At 47.3% G+C, this 13,320-nt stretch overlaps 1 protein-coding gene across 1 annotated transcript in view; it reads right to left on the reverse strand.

Moving 5' to 3' along the window:
• The window catches only part of ACACA (acetyl-CoA carboxylase alpha), a 114,890-nt gene extending 101,921 nt beyond the window's left edge, over positions 1-12,969 (reverse strand). The window contains 3 exon segments of the mRNA XM_030472174.1: positions 7,623-7,872; positions 8,559-8,605; positions 12,858-12,969. Coding sequence (XP_030328034.1) covers positions 7,623-7,846 — 224 coding nt within the window. The 5' untranslated portion in view covers positions 7,847-7,872; positions 8,559-8,605; positions 12,858-12,969.
• Between the last annotated feature and the right edge of the window lie 351 nt (positions 12,970-13,320).

The following is a 13,320-nucleotide window of genomic DNA, read 5'->3' on the forward strand; positions in this document are numbered from 1 at the left end:
CAAGAAGAAAGTCAGAGGCACAGTTTGCACAGGCACACAGAGCACAGTAGTGAGCCAGCCAAGAGACACCACAATGCACTGGGCACCAGCCTGGAAGCTGGGAGACCTGGACAAGTCATATTTTCTGTGCCTCTGTTTCTCCACGGATAAAATGGAAATGAGATTCCTCCAAGTGCTATAAAAATAAAGTGCTCCAAGGTCCAATAACATCACTGGAGAAAGGAATAAGGTTTGCTCAGTATCGAGCACATGTGAATACATAAATCGCAAGTTTGGGGGTTAGGGCCAGGATAAGGGCAATGACTGCAGCAGCACAGTGAGGAGCAAACCTGGCCTGGAATTAGACACAGCAACTGGATCACATTTCTCAATTCCATGAAATTTGGGTCTGTCCCAGTCCAGGACCACCTGCAGGTAGCACAGCTTTTATTCCACGCACATATATCCCAAGAGTTTGCCCTATCGCCCAGGAGAGGATGACTCAAAAAAGGAACAAGGAGGAAAAGTGTCACATTCACATGATGACAGTGTGGAACCCTGAGCCCTGAGGGCAAGGTAAGGTCACTGCAGGGCACAGGAAGCTAAAAACAGCAGAGGCGAAACCAGCAACGACGAGCATGTGCCATGTGCCTGACCAAGGGCAGGCAAAACAAGCCTGTGCCGATCCAGCTTCCTCAAGCTTTGTCAGCAGCAGGGTAAAGAGGACAGCGACACACTGTGGCAGTGAGGAAGGCAGCCAGAGGGGAAAGGAATCACCACACAGCACAGACGAGAGGCATCAGGGAAACAACAAACAACAACCCCCAATGTTATATATCTACCTAATAACTAAATGCCTCTCTCTCCTCTCAGCCTTTGTTCCTGTTTGAAGATCTGCTCAAACTGCCTAACTATAAAGTACACCGTAACTTTCCCGTTTAACTCATTTAGAACAGCAGAAAAATCAACTTGTCTTGGAGTATTTCCCAGCACCACAGCGGGGTCTGTGGCGCACACCCCGCTCCCACACCCAGCAGGCACAGATCCAGCCCTCGCAGCCTGCTCTCCCAGATTCTCCACGTTCCTGCTTCCCTTCACCTCTGCAGGGAGGCCACCGCAAATCCACCATTCCACCAGCTCCAAACAAGCCATCCTAAGGGCTGAGAATCATGAACCTACAGACTCTGCTTGAGAAAAGCCATGACACCTTCTCTTCTGGTCCCATAACCAGCAAAACCCAACTGATATTCAGTGACTTTACTGGATATGGAGTCATAGAATCACAGACTGGTTTAGGTTGAAGGGACCGTAAAGCTCCTCCAGTTCCAACCCCTGCCACGGGCAGGGACACCTTCCACTAGAGCAGGTTGCTCCAAGCCCCTGTGTCCAACCTGGCCTTGAACACTGCCAGGGATGGAAGCAGTAAATGGTGTGTTCCATCATGTTCAAAACAACACACTTACATGATCTACAGTTCCGTTACATTTCCTCAGGTTTTGATCCTGATTTGGTTAAAATCTATACACAGTACAACTGAGATGTTATTTTTCAGGCTTCATGAAACCAGTTTCCCAAATATCTGCTCCAAAAGCCCCACCCACAGCCCCCAACCCAAACAGTGCCTGAGCATCGTAGCTGCAGGGAAACAAATCCGACATGTACACACAGCTTGATGTTACAGGAGGCAGCTTCGGCACTGCTCAAAAACATTCATCCTGCCTTCTCCCAGCTGAATTCACTGCTGGGAAACCAACAGCCACGATTTGCTGCAACATCCCTACAAAAATATGCTACACCAGGATGTTGTTCTCATACAATACTTACCATCAAATACACACACACCCCCTACAAACCTCATTTCCTAAACACAACACTACTCAAAGCCCAAAAGGCAAATATCGTATGAAAACCATCCCCCTCTTCAGTCCCTAGGCCTGCTGGCAGACAAAGGGGAAGCCTGTGCAGCTCTCTCCTGTTCTAGTCTCCGAGATAAAAAGCATCTATTAGAGCCACGTACCTGACGCACATCGCAGCCAGGAGCCTGCATTGATCCCAGCACTGCAACATGCCAAGTGCCACCAGTGACGTAGCAGGTTGTTCCAAAGGCAGTGATGCATTAGCTGCCTTGTTTAAAAGGCAGCCTTCAGGAGACTGCAGCACACACACCCCCCCCCCCTCAGAATGCACTCTATTCCCACCCCCCCCCTCTGGATTTGGCCTGCAAAGGGTGTGGAGAGATGGCAGCAGCACCATCAGTTTGGGCTTTATGTTTTGTAAATATGTAAGCTCTAATGTGAACATATATCTGATCTGGGTGGTAAGACTCGAGCCAGCTGAAGCATCCGTAAGATGTGCTCCTGTTTTAGACTTGCCCTTCCAATCTGTTACACAGAGAGGCAGAGAGAAAGAGCAAGGACAGGCACAGTCTGGAAAGGCATGCAGAATTCCGGAGCTGGACTAAATGGCTCACTCTGTCTCGGGAAATAGGCACTGGGAGGCAGCAAACCGGACCTATTCAAAGACAGTGTTCACCCGCGATTTTAAAGAGACAGAGCAGTTGGCTTGAATGCAGACACTGATGGATATCAGTGCTTCAACCTATAAATCAAAGACAATAAAACTCAACCCAACTCTGACAAAGGATTGAGCCGAAGGATTTCAGGAAATTAAATCAAGGATGTAGCACAAAAACCCAAGATCAGCCCTCCCCTACCCCTGGCTAAACAGCTTCACTTCCCTGCTAGTGCAGGTTTTGAGCAGCCTCGGGGCAGGTCTTTAGCCTAAGGCAGTACTTTGGTTCCCAAACTACAGAGCTGTTGATACAGAGCACTCTGACAGGGCAAAGTAGAACTTCATTATCTTCCCAATTATAAATATCAGATAAGTAAGCAACTCACAGCTGCTGTCACTGCTGTGGTACCTCAGCCAGCAAATCTCTGCAGCAATCTCCCTACAAATCACTGAGTTTTCAGACGACGTTTCCCACGTTAACTGAGTCAAAGGGAGTAAAATATCTATTACAGCAAAATAAGAATGTCATTGCTGAGAAGTATGCAGAAGAAAAGCCCTTTAAGGTGTATTTGTTCACTAAACGGAGTAGCTTTCAGAGGTGGTCAGTGTAACTGGGAGCAGTTCAGAATCCAACACACCTTACAAGTTCCCTCTTTTCCAGCAGATACAGGAGGGAATTCCACTCCTCTCCTGGTGGATGAAATTCTAAATGTACATCACAACATCCCTCACTGTCAGAAGTGGGAACAAAATGGAATGGAAGCCTTTGGTTTGGCAGGGGTTCCTTGAGGATGCACAGCTTTATTTCAGTAACTTGCAGAAACATGCAGCGGTATCACTCTGCCCTATCTGCTGAGCCACCAGCAGTTAATCATAGCAAAGGAAAACATCTCAACAAACAGCATGGAATTCCAGTTTAATTATTGGCCTTCTGGTCCCTGAGATGCCAACCCCTGCACAAAAACCTCAGCAGCACCACGGCAACTGAGAGCATGGACAGCAGAGCCAGAGGAGGAGGAGCCTTCAATGCCAGCAGCGGCTGTGGAATGGGAAGGATTCAGTACAGCAAAGGAGAAACCCCCTCTGGTGCAGCCGGAGCGGTCTCAGATGCAGCAGTGAGAGCATCAGCCCTGCAGACACTGAAGTGTACTGGTACTTCCATCACTCATTTGTGCATGAAATCACAGCACCACTTTTTCACAAGGCCATTTCTACCAGATCAGTGCTCTATCTCTACAGTGTAATCTCCTGACCACAAACAGTTGGACTGGAAAGGGATTTGTTTTAACTCAGAACCAGCTCGAAAGGATCCTTTATTACTTTCAGTACTCTGTGCGCTCACTCTGTGACTGGTTTCTAAGCAGGGACCGTGTTCTAAGCAGTGTCCCAGTGGCAGGCTGGGCTACACTCAACATACCACTGCCCACGCTAGAATTGAGGCATTCTTCCAAAATTACTTCAATAGCTGATCAGTTCTTCTTAAGCACCTCAGTAATTTATTGAGACTATTTACTGAGAAGTTCAAACAGTGTGAGGTGCTAAAGGCGGAAGCCTCTGTGGGCTTAACATCAGAGGTAAGACAGAAGCTACTTCCAAAAAGTTGGCTTTCAGTTGATGTGAATGGACTGTCAGGTGCTCTACACCCATTCTGTTGCTTATGAAACCAGAGCCCTGATGCATAAATACCAGCAGACAGGCAGGATTTAGCCTATTTTAAACAAGAATTTGAGACAAGACACCATCTTTGAAGCTGGGATTTAAATTTAGCGATAGTCAAGAACAATTTCTTAAACAAAACAGACCCAAAGACTTTCCCAGTGGCATTTACAGAGAAGTGTTTTAATCTTCCACTAAAACCCCAGAAAGGAGCAGAGCAACTGGCTAACAGCTCACTACACTATGAGCAACACTGGATCCCAACAGAACTACTCCTTCAGCTGGAAATGCTGATGGAAACTTCTGAACTTAAAGATAACACAATTATTTTGCCTGGAAGCAGAAAGAGCAAGAAACAATTATATGTTGGGTTTATTATGTAAAGGAGCAACCTGGTCTAGAGGAAGGTGTCCCTGCCCATGGCAGGGGTTGGAACTGGATGAGCTTTAAGGTCCCTTCAACACAAACCATTCTATGATTCTATGCCAATGTAACAAGAGTAAATTTTGTTGATGTGAACTGTACACCAGTATTTTCTTCAAGGACACTTGTTTTCAATGGTAGATGCTGTAACTAACACAGTGAGGAGGGCATTTACATGATTGTTATTACTATATAACTCTAAATAAATCAAGCAAGAAAAGAACCAGAGCATTTTAGTCTGCATGGTTATTCTTCCAGCACATAACCTCTGTTGAGCCCTACTGTTCCACACACCAATTTAAAGTTCCTTATCAGTGTGGCTTTCTCAATCCTTTGTAGCAGCAGCCAACTGGCTCAATCAAAGGTGTCCACAGACCTCTAGCGGGATGGAAGCCTGGTTTATACAACCTGACCCAGCAAGACCGTCTTTAGCAACAGCATAAACACATAAGAAGATCAATAAGGAGATGATGGAACACCACAGCGCACACACGCTCTGCATGCTCAAATGAAGAAACATGAGTTGGCACACAGAGCATCCTGAGCTGGATCAGGACTCATTGATTAGATGTCACAGAAGGCTCTCAGCAGCTCAGACAGGAGACCTGCAAAGCTCAGGTACTGAATACATACCAAGCAGTCCACTGAAGCAGCTGTGCTTCATGAACTGGCAACACGATGTCACTTCTGAGAGCAAGAGAGAAGTGGCAATGCCTGTTGCTACAGGCAACTCACAAACCCTTTTTCATCTGACTAAATTCTGGGGTTTAGGCATAATTGTTCCCCAAGTAGGACTCTGCAGCAAAGCCCCTCACCTCGAATACAGCCTGCCCCTCTCTTTACCTGACCAAAATCTCCTGGGTGAAACTAACCACCAAATGGAAAGATTTTTGGCAACTTCCTCAAAAAGGATAGGCTAACTTGGACCTCACCTTGCTTGATCCACTGGTCAAACTGCACACAACTCCCCACAGACTTATCTTGGTCACTTTAGAGAGTGGGGTACCTTTGTGATCACCAAAATGAAGTTGGAAGCAAGAACACCCATGTTCCACTAATTCACTGTCACGGAGTGACTGCAGGCAAGTTGTTGAACTTGTCTTTGTCTCAGTTTCTCCATCTGCAAACATTATTTGGAAATCTCCTCACGGAAGGGACTGCCATCCTGCTTTATCTTACAAAAACAGCCTATAATGCTGTAACTTCTTTTATTTGAATTGGCATTTCCCTCTGATTTAACTGAAAGTCAAGTACCCTCCAAAGAGAGTGCCAAAGTAAGCAAGTTACACCAGAGGAGCTCAAGGTTGCACACCTATTGCATTACAGCTCCCCGATGCCAGGCACTGTCCTAGAAGTTGCTTGATTTTCTTGCTCTCCTACTGTCTCTTTCCACGCTAATGATCATGTGTTCATCCAGTTTCTTCTGTTCCTAAAATATATATAGTTACAGGGCTAGAACTTTTCCTGCTTCAGAATTACCTTTTGTGCTGCCAAGCTGTTATTACTGGCAGCCTTTGGAAAGGTAATCCCCTTTAAATTTGCTTTAAGATTTTACCTCTGTTATGTTAGTGCCGGCTTGCTGAACGTGTCCATCAGTATGACAATTCAGTAAAGCATGGACTCAGAAATGCATTTCCCTCCTCCCATGCTAAGGAGGTTTGCAAACAGGAAACTGCCAAGTTTTGCGGTAAATCTGGGTGTTAGGAAGACTTTCAACAGTGTCCAAAATGACAGTTTCATAAACAGAACAAGTAGACATGAAACAACTGCAGGGTAGTGGGAATTCAGATGATGGAGAGCATTAAACTGGAAGGATGTAAGAAGTGGGGCTTTGGTAAGGATCCATCCCAACACCAACACTCTTCAACACTGTCTTTTTAAATTTATCAGTTACGAGCTTACCACCAAACTAGGAATGACTGAAGATGCTTTGGAATCAAGAATCTAATTCTAAAGGCATTTGACAAGGTAGCAAAGTAACCTGCAATGAGCTGCTGCAATTCAGTAGTAATAAGTGCAAACACTACACCTAGTAAAAAGTAACTTTATCAGCATTCAGGGTGGTGATTGTTCATGGACTGCTGCTCCCTACATACAACGCCTCCTTGCTCTACCCAGCACTTGGCAAGGCCTCGGGTACACCACTGCCTACAGGTCTGGCCACCAGACCTCCTGGGATGTGGGAAACAAAGGAAGGGGACATGGAAGATACTGAGCAGACACCAAGAAACATCTGTACACACTGAAAAGTACAAGAAACCTCCTCTGTAACAGAGAAAATCCGATGGACACATCCCACTAGTGGTATGCAAACCAGCACCACTGGAAAAATAAAGGGGCCTTTTGACAGAGAAACATTAACACCAGGATCTCAAAACCCCAACTTCAGAGTTCATTTGAGCCACAAAGAATTAGGAGAAGGAGCAACATCACCCTTCTCCCAGCCAGGAGACCAACACCGCCCTGAGCCACAAGCAGCAGCTACCATGGCAAGTCTTGGCTTATCACCACCCTGCAGGATGACAACCTTTTATTTAACCATGAACAAAACTTTCTCCATCCAAACCAAAAAGCAGTATGGAGTCACTGACCTTATCCAGGGGTGATGCAAATTCTCTGGCTACATATAAAACAGCAAAGCCCACATAAAGACATAATAAGCAAACAACGTCCTTGTTCTCAGCAAACATGACCCATCTAAAAGACACACACAAGTGAAACCTTTGAAGATCTCGGTCAACACCTTTCAGTCTTCTGAAAGGCAGGACAAGAGACAGGCAGTACCAATAAACCCACCACAACACTCAACAGCTGAGGTGCCTGAAAGGTGCTTAAGGAATTTAGGCACAGCTATTTCATTAAAACCAACAGAAAAGAGAAGGGTTTGATACAAATAAACATACAAGAGGTCATTTAGAAACAGAATGCCAGAAGATGTTTTGGGACAACAAAAATTTGAAGCCAAACCTGGATATAAAGTTGAATCTTTCCATTATCTTTAGAATGGATGGGGTAAGAAGACTGAAAACTGAATCCAAGTGGTTTATCCGTACCTCATATGGATTGCCAGGCCATCCTGAGCATTGGGAAGTCCTAGATCTGACAGGGAATCCGAGCAGACAGATACAGGTGACAAAGACCTCTCCTTCTCCTCTAGCAGGTCAAGTTTCACCAAGGAGCTTGTCTCATCTTCCGAGTTATCCTCTGACACAGAGCCAATAATAAAGCGAGAGTGAGGGTTCTCCACGGGTTTAGTGGGTTGGGAAGACTCTTCCATGGCTCCTACAAATCGGGCTCTCAGCACTGTAAGGGACAAAAGAAAGCCAAAGAACAAGCCCTGAGGTTAATACAGTGCTTTCCAGTCCACCCTCTGCTCTGATTCAACAGAGCTGTAACCAACACAGTAAGATCATTTCCTGCAAGGTTAGCAAGCAGAATAGGAGCAGCAAGGGGATCAGATGGGAAGACACTGGTAAGGAATGATGGGGCCAGAAGCAAAACCTCCCCTTTTTGGCAGCAGTGACCTGTCAGACTGGCTCAGCCAACTTCTGTACCTTTATCCTGACTTTAACCTCTTGGTCCCACAACATCCATGTCAATTAGGGGATAGTATCTACTTTATGGTAATATACTGGAACCTAGTGGCATGATTTACAATTGTCAGAGGAAAATACAAAAGTTCAGGTCTCCATTTTCCATTAAAAAATCATTACATAGAGAGAAAAGAATCTCTTCATACAGAGAACTCCAACTATCAAACACCCAGTGTTGTTCCAACAGGGAATGAATGTGTTTTCTCCAAAGTTAAAAAAACCCATAGAATAATTACAACTGAGAAAGAGCATGACAGATAAAGAAACCTCACAGCACACAGACAGGTGGGATGGGGAAGAGCTCTGACAGCCCCGCTCTGCCTGGCTTTGAGGCACTTCCCTAGTAACTACACACAGCTGGAAATGATAGCATTATCAGATCAGGAGTGCACTAACCTCTTGTTATCCTTGCCAGCTGAGCAGTTATCCACTTCCAAAACGAACTGGAAAAAAAAAAAGAATTAACAAGTACATATTATTAGGAAGAAGAATACTCTGTGTTTTCCCAGCTACCCAAATTTTGGAACAAAAAACTGTTGTTAAAAAGCCACAGGTACCAAACCAACTCGATGGGCTTGCTCCAGGCCATGGAGTACCAGGGAACTGAGCCTGCCAGTCAAGTCTCTCTGGCAGCTTCTGAGCAAGGTGTTAGCACACACTTCATCATCCCATGTGTATTTTAGTTTTGGTTCTAGAAGAAACTATGCTTTTTGCCAGTGCTATCTACTTATGTCAGTCTTTTCCTCCATCAGCTTCTGAATCTGCTGCTGCCTTCACCTGTGTTTGATGGTCAGGAGTAAACCCTGATGATAATTAGAAAGCTCATGAGGAACTGGTGGCAAGAAGACACAGCTGACACTAGTTCACCAGTAAAACAAACTGTGATAGAGCAACACAGACAAGGACAAGATGAGGGGACAATCATTTCAGGGCTCCATTCTCCCAAGATGGACTTCACTATGCAGAAGGACTCTTTTGATGCCCTTAACTCCCAAGTGACATTGACATCCTAAACCGATGTGAAAACCTCATCTAGTCCTTGCTGGCAAGGAGAGGAATGCAGCATGATTGGTTTGATAGGAACATGACAGCTTTCATCTGGTACACAAGCAAAACTGAACCATGTTATAACACAAGTGAGACATGACAGTAGCTTTCATTAGAGCACAGACAAGGAATTTATAGGCAGTGCAATCCTTAAACACCATGCTCTTTCTCTTCATCACTGAGAATGAAAAACTGATCCAACTGGCTTATGCACTTTTACCATGAATGTACTTGACTGAACCATGTACATCCAAACTTGTGTTGACATCACTACTCCCACAAACTCCAGTTTCACTGGGGCCACAGGTAGTTCATTTTACAGACATACTTAACCATTTTGTGACCCAAATGTCACAAATATCTGCCTGAAAGAGTCGCCGATAGGGTGGAGATGGAGAAGAAGGGGAAGCGTGGCTGTAAAGCCTGTGTACCCATCTGGGAGGTGCAGAAACTAAAGCATACAGGAAGGTTTCTTTAGCTGAGGTGCTTGGGCAGGACTTGCAGCTCAGATAGCACTAACTTTAATCAAATTCTGTTTGTGCATATAAACATGGAGATGATATTTACATGTCTATTTATCCTGGCATCAAATCACATCCAGACAATTTACTGCTGGCACAGTTACCAGCGCTGAAGAATCTGGGATACAGCCAAAGTAACTTCAACCCTTTCTTAATGAAGAAAAACTTTTTCTCATTTGAAGGACTTATACACTAAGAAACAAGTTTTGAAGCTTTGTTTTTTCCTTGCTAAGCAGAGAAGGAAACAGAGGAACAGGCAGCGAAGTGTTTCACTCCAATACTCCGGGAGAAAGCATCAGACTAACGCCACGGCTCCTGATCCCCAGTGTTGCTCAAACAACTCGACTCAAACCTCTTGTTTGTACAACTCTGTTCAAAAGCAGTTAGTTACCCATGAAGCCCCATTCAAGTCCACTCACCAACGCACCTCCAAACCCCCTGCAGGCCAGTCCCAAAGCCATGAGTCCCACTAATGTTTTGCAATCAGCTGGGAACTCAGCAGTGCTCTGAATTAGACATAAGCTCCGCTTGTTCTCAGCCCACATTATTCACAGTTAAATTAATTTCAGCACTGTCTGGGGCTAAAGAAAATGTAGACTTTCCCAGGGATGTCCTCAGAGAAGCCTTTTGCTTTCAATGCTGCACCTCACCAAACCTCTGCGTGTTATATTCACTGAGACATAACTGCCACAGCCCCTAGCAAGCATCTTGAATTCAGCTGACCACCAAAACAATGCTCACATACCACTAACCAGGGTGGATGTACTATTTGTTTAGATAATGGTGAACCAGACCCTAAACCCCAAAGTTGTCAGGATCCTTAGCTATATACGGCCCCTAGACATACTTTTGCAGGCAACAGGCTGGCACACAAGCTAACTCTGCAGCGAGACTGAAAAAACCCTGTAATTTACAGAAGGATTTGGATTGAGAATTCAAGCCTGCAGAGATTTAAGAACAGGTAACGTTGAGCACTCTGAGCCTGCTCAGCTACACAGATAGGTTTTAATGACCTGCAGAGAGCCTGAGCCGTGCTGTCCTCCCTCCTCCTGAAGGGATGAGCCCACATTACAGGTCTGAAGAGACCCAGCACTTCCACAACCCCCCAGCTCTGCTGGCATCGTGGTGCTTTAAGACCCAGTGTTCACGCTACAGGCGATGAAAACTCTGCAATCCAAATTCAAACAGTAATGTATCTGGTTTTGCTTGAGGCTCTACTACTATCATTAGTAAAATGTTTGGTCTGACAGTGACAGTGTTACCAGACTTTGGAAGTTTCTCTAACAAGTTTCATTTTAAGCTCATTCTTATTATTGTCCAACACACTAAGGCACAAAAATAAGGTCAGTCGGAAATTCAGCTTCTAATATTTTCAAACCATCCCATTCTGAAGACAATTACACTATTGAGAAGGACATTATTTCAGTGAAAATGAGTTGTAGGTTCTTTCAAAGACTCAGAACAGCACCTCCATAATGTAAGTCATATAAAAAGGAAATTAACAAAACTGGTTTTATTTCAAGGTCTCTGAAAGCAGAGATCTGTGCTTCCAACCCAGCCCCTAGCGGGCTTAGGGGGCTAAAGAACACAAACTTAGAACAACGAAATGGACATGTATTTTCACCACCCAAACTCAGTGAGTAACAGAAAGCAAAGGACCAGAAAAGGAACAAAGCAAAAATCAATGTATCTCCGTAACAAGTTGACTACTCCACTGCTTTTACTGCACACAAACCCAGCAGCTCACCTGGAAGCAGGGCTCCAGGTCAGGAATGGGCACAGGGATCAGTTTTGCACCAAGAGGAACTACCACACACCAAACCTGGGAGCTCCTGCCCATGTCCCACCAGGCTAGCTCCCTGCAGCACTCGTTTGGTCCCAAATCACGGATCCCAGCACTGCTGCTGGGTCAAACCCTGCTCCTCCCCGGGCCATGCTTCCCGGTTAATAACTGCACATTGCTGTGCTCCCTACCCCAAAACATCCTCTGCAAATACCAAGCACCCCGTGGAGCTCTTTTGCTTCCAATGTATCACTTCACAAACTGCATGTCCACAGGTTGGAAGTTCTACTTACTTCATTTCCAGATTTACCGTACCAACCTTAGACACATAAAGCTAAATACACAAGTGGAATTTATACTTCCTAGGTCTCCCCAGGTAAAATATGTCTGTGGCTTCCCAAAAGAACATAAAGACCAAAAAAGAGCCTATATTTACAGCTATCCTACTCTGCTAAAACACTCAAGACCATGTGTAAATCCCGTTGTCTCTGAGAGAATTGAGCATAACGTAACTGGTTTGCTGAACACTTACAGCTAAATTGGCACAGACCACACTATTACTTTGGATTATGAATCTCTTTTAACGTGCTATATTTCATTTTAAAACTTTCTCTCACAGATTTAAGGGACACCACAAAAGGAGAGGGGAGAATAACGATCTGTTTTGTCCTGCAAATCTGCTTTTACAACTTAATTGTTCCTAAGCGCTCCGCAGCACCTTCCAGAGGACATTCCCAGGCCCTCCGAAAAAACGGGCCCGAACTCTCCCCTTGAGATCCTGAAACGCAGCCAGCGATGGGAGGATGCCGGGGATGAGGAGCGATGCCCCAGCGGGCAGAGCAGCGCCGGCCCCACGCCGGCCTGGAGGCTCCAACACTCCCGGTTTAATCGGCGGTGAATTAGCCCTCTCGCAGGAGACAAAAACCACAATCAACGTGTTGCTCCGCGCTGGAGCAGCGGGGAAGCCCCACGAGGGATGGGACCGGGCCACAGCGCGGCCGCGGGCAGCACCCGGAGGAAACGAACTAGCTCTTCCGGTCGGCGGGCGCGGCTCCACGCCGCTTCCCCGCGGCTGGATACCCCCATCCCGCTCTCCGATGCCTAAGGCAGACCTGCGGAGCCTACAACCCCAAGCAGCGCGCCCGCCAGACGGCACGGCGCGCACAAAGCGACCGGCGCGACTCGACACGGCACGGCACGGCACAACGCGGAGCAGCCCGCGCTCCCCCGGGCCCGGCCCAGCCCCGCCCGCCCCACGGTCCTCCGCAGCACCGCCCGGCGGGACGCGGGTGGCTCGCGGCCCTCCAGCGCGGGGTGCCGGCGGGGCTGAGTGGCGGCGCTCACCTCAGGGTGCCGGGCGGCGCGGAGGCGCGGCGGGCCCCCGACCTGGCGGCTGGGCGGCGGAGCTGGCGGGGGCGCGGCGCGGCGCCCCCATCCACCGCGAGGCCACGCCCCCTCCTCCAGGCCACGCCCCCTCCCGTCCGGCCACGCCCCCCACGGTGGTGTGATGCATGGGGTTACCTCAGGTCAGACACCTCCAACCTTGCCCCGCCTGCGCCGCTCCCATTGGCTGCCGCAGGGACCACAATAGGGGGGCGTGACCAATCAGGCGGCGCGGGCGGGCGGGGCCAATGAGGAGACGCCTATGGTCTGAGGAGCCGGTTGGGCCCGCCCACTGGCTCCTGGTGCTGGGGGGGGGGGGGGTGCCGGTGGCCGGGCGGGCTCACACACACCAGTGTGTGTGTGTCCCCCCCCCGCCTGGCCCCTGTTGGTGCGGCCCCTCCGGGACCCCGCGGCTCGCCCCCTG

Source organism: Strigops habroptila, assembly GCF_004027225.2.
Source record: "Strigops habroptila isolate Jane chromosome 13 unlocalized genomic scaffold, bStrHab1.2.pri S16, whole genome shotgun sequence".
In the NCBI taxonomy this organism is placed as follows: Eukaryota; Metazoa; Chordata; class Aves; order Psittaciformes; family Psittacidae; genus Strigops; species Strigops habroptila.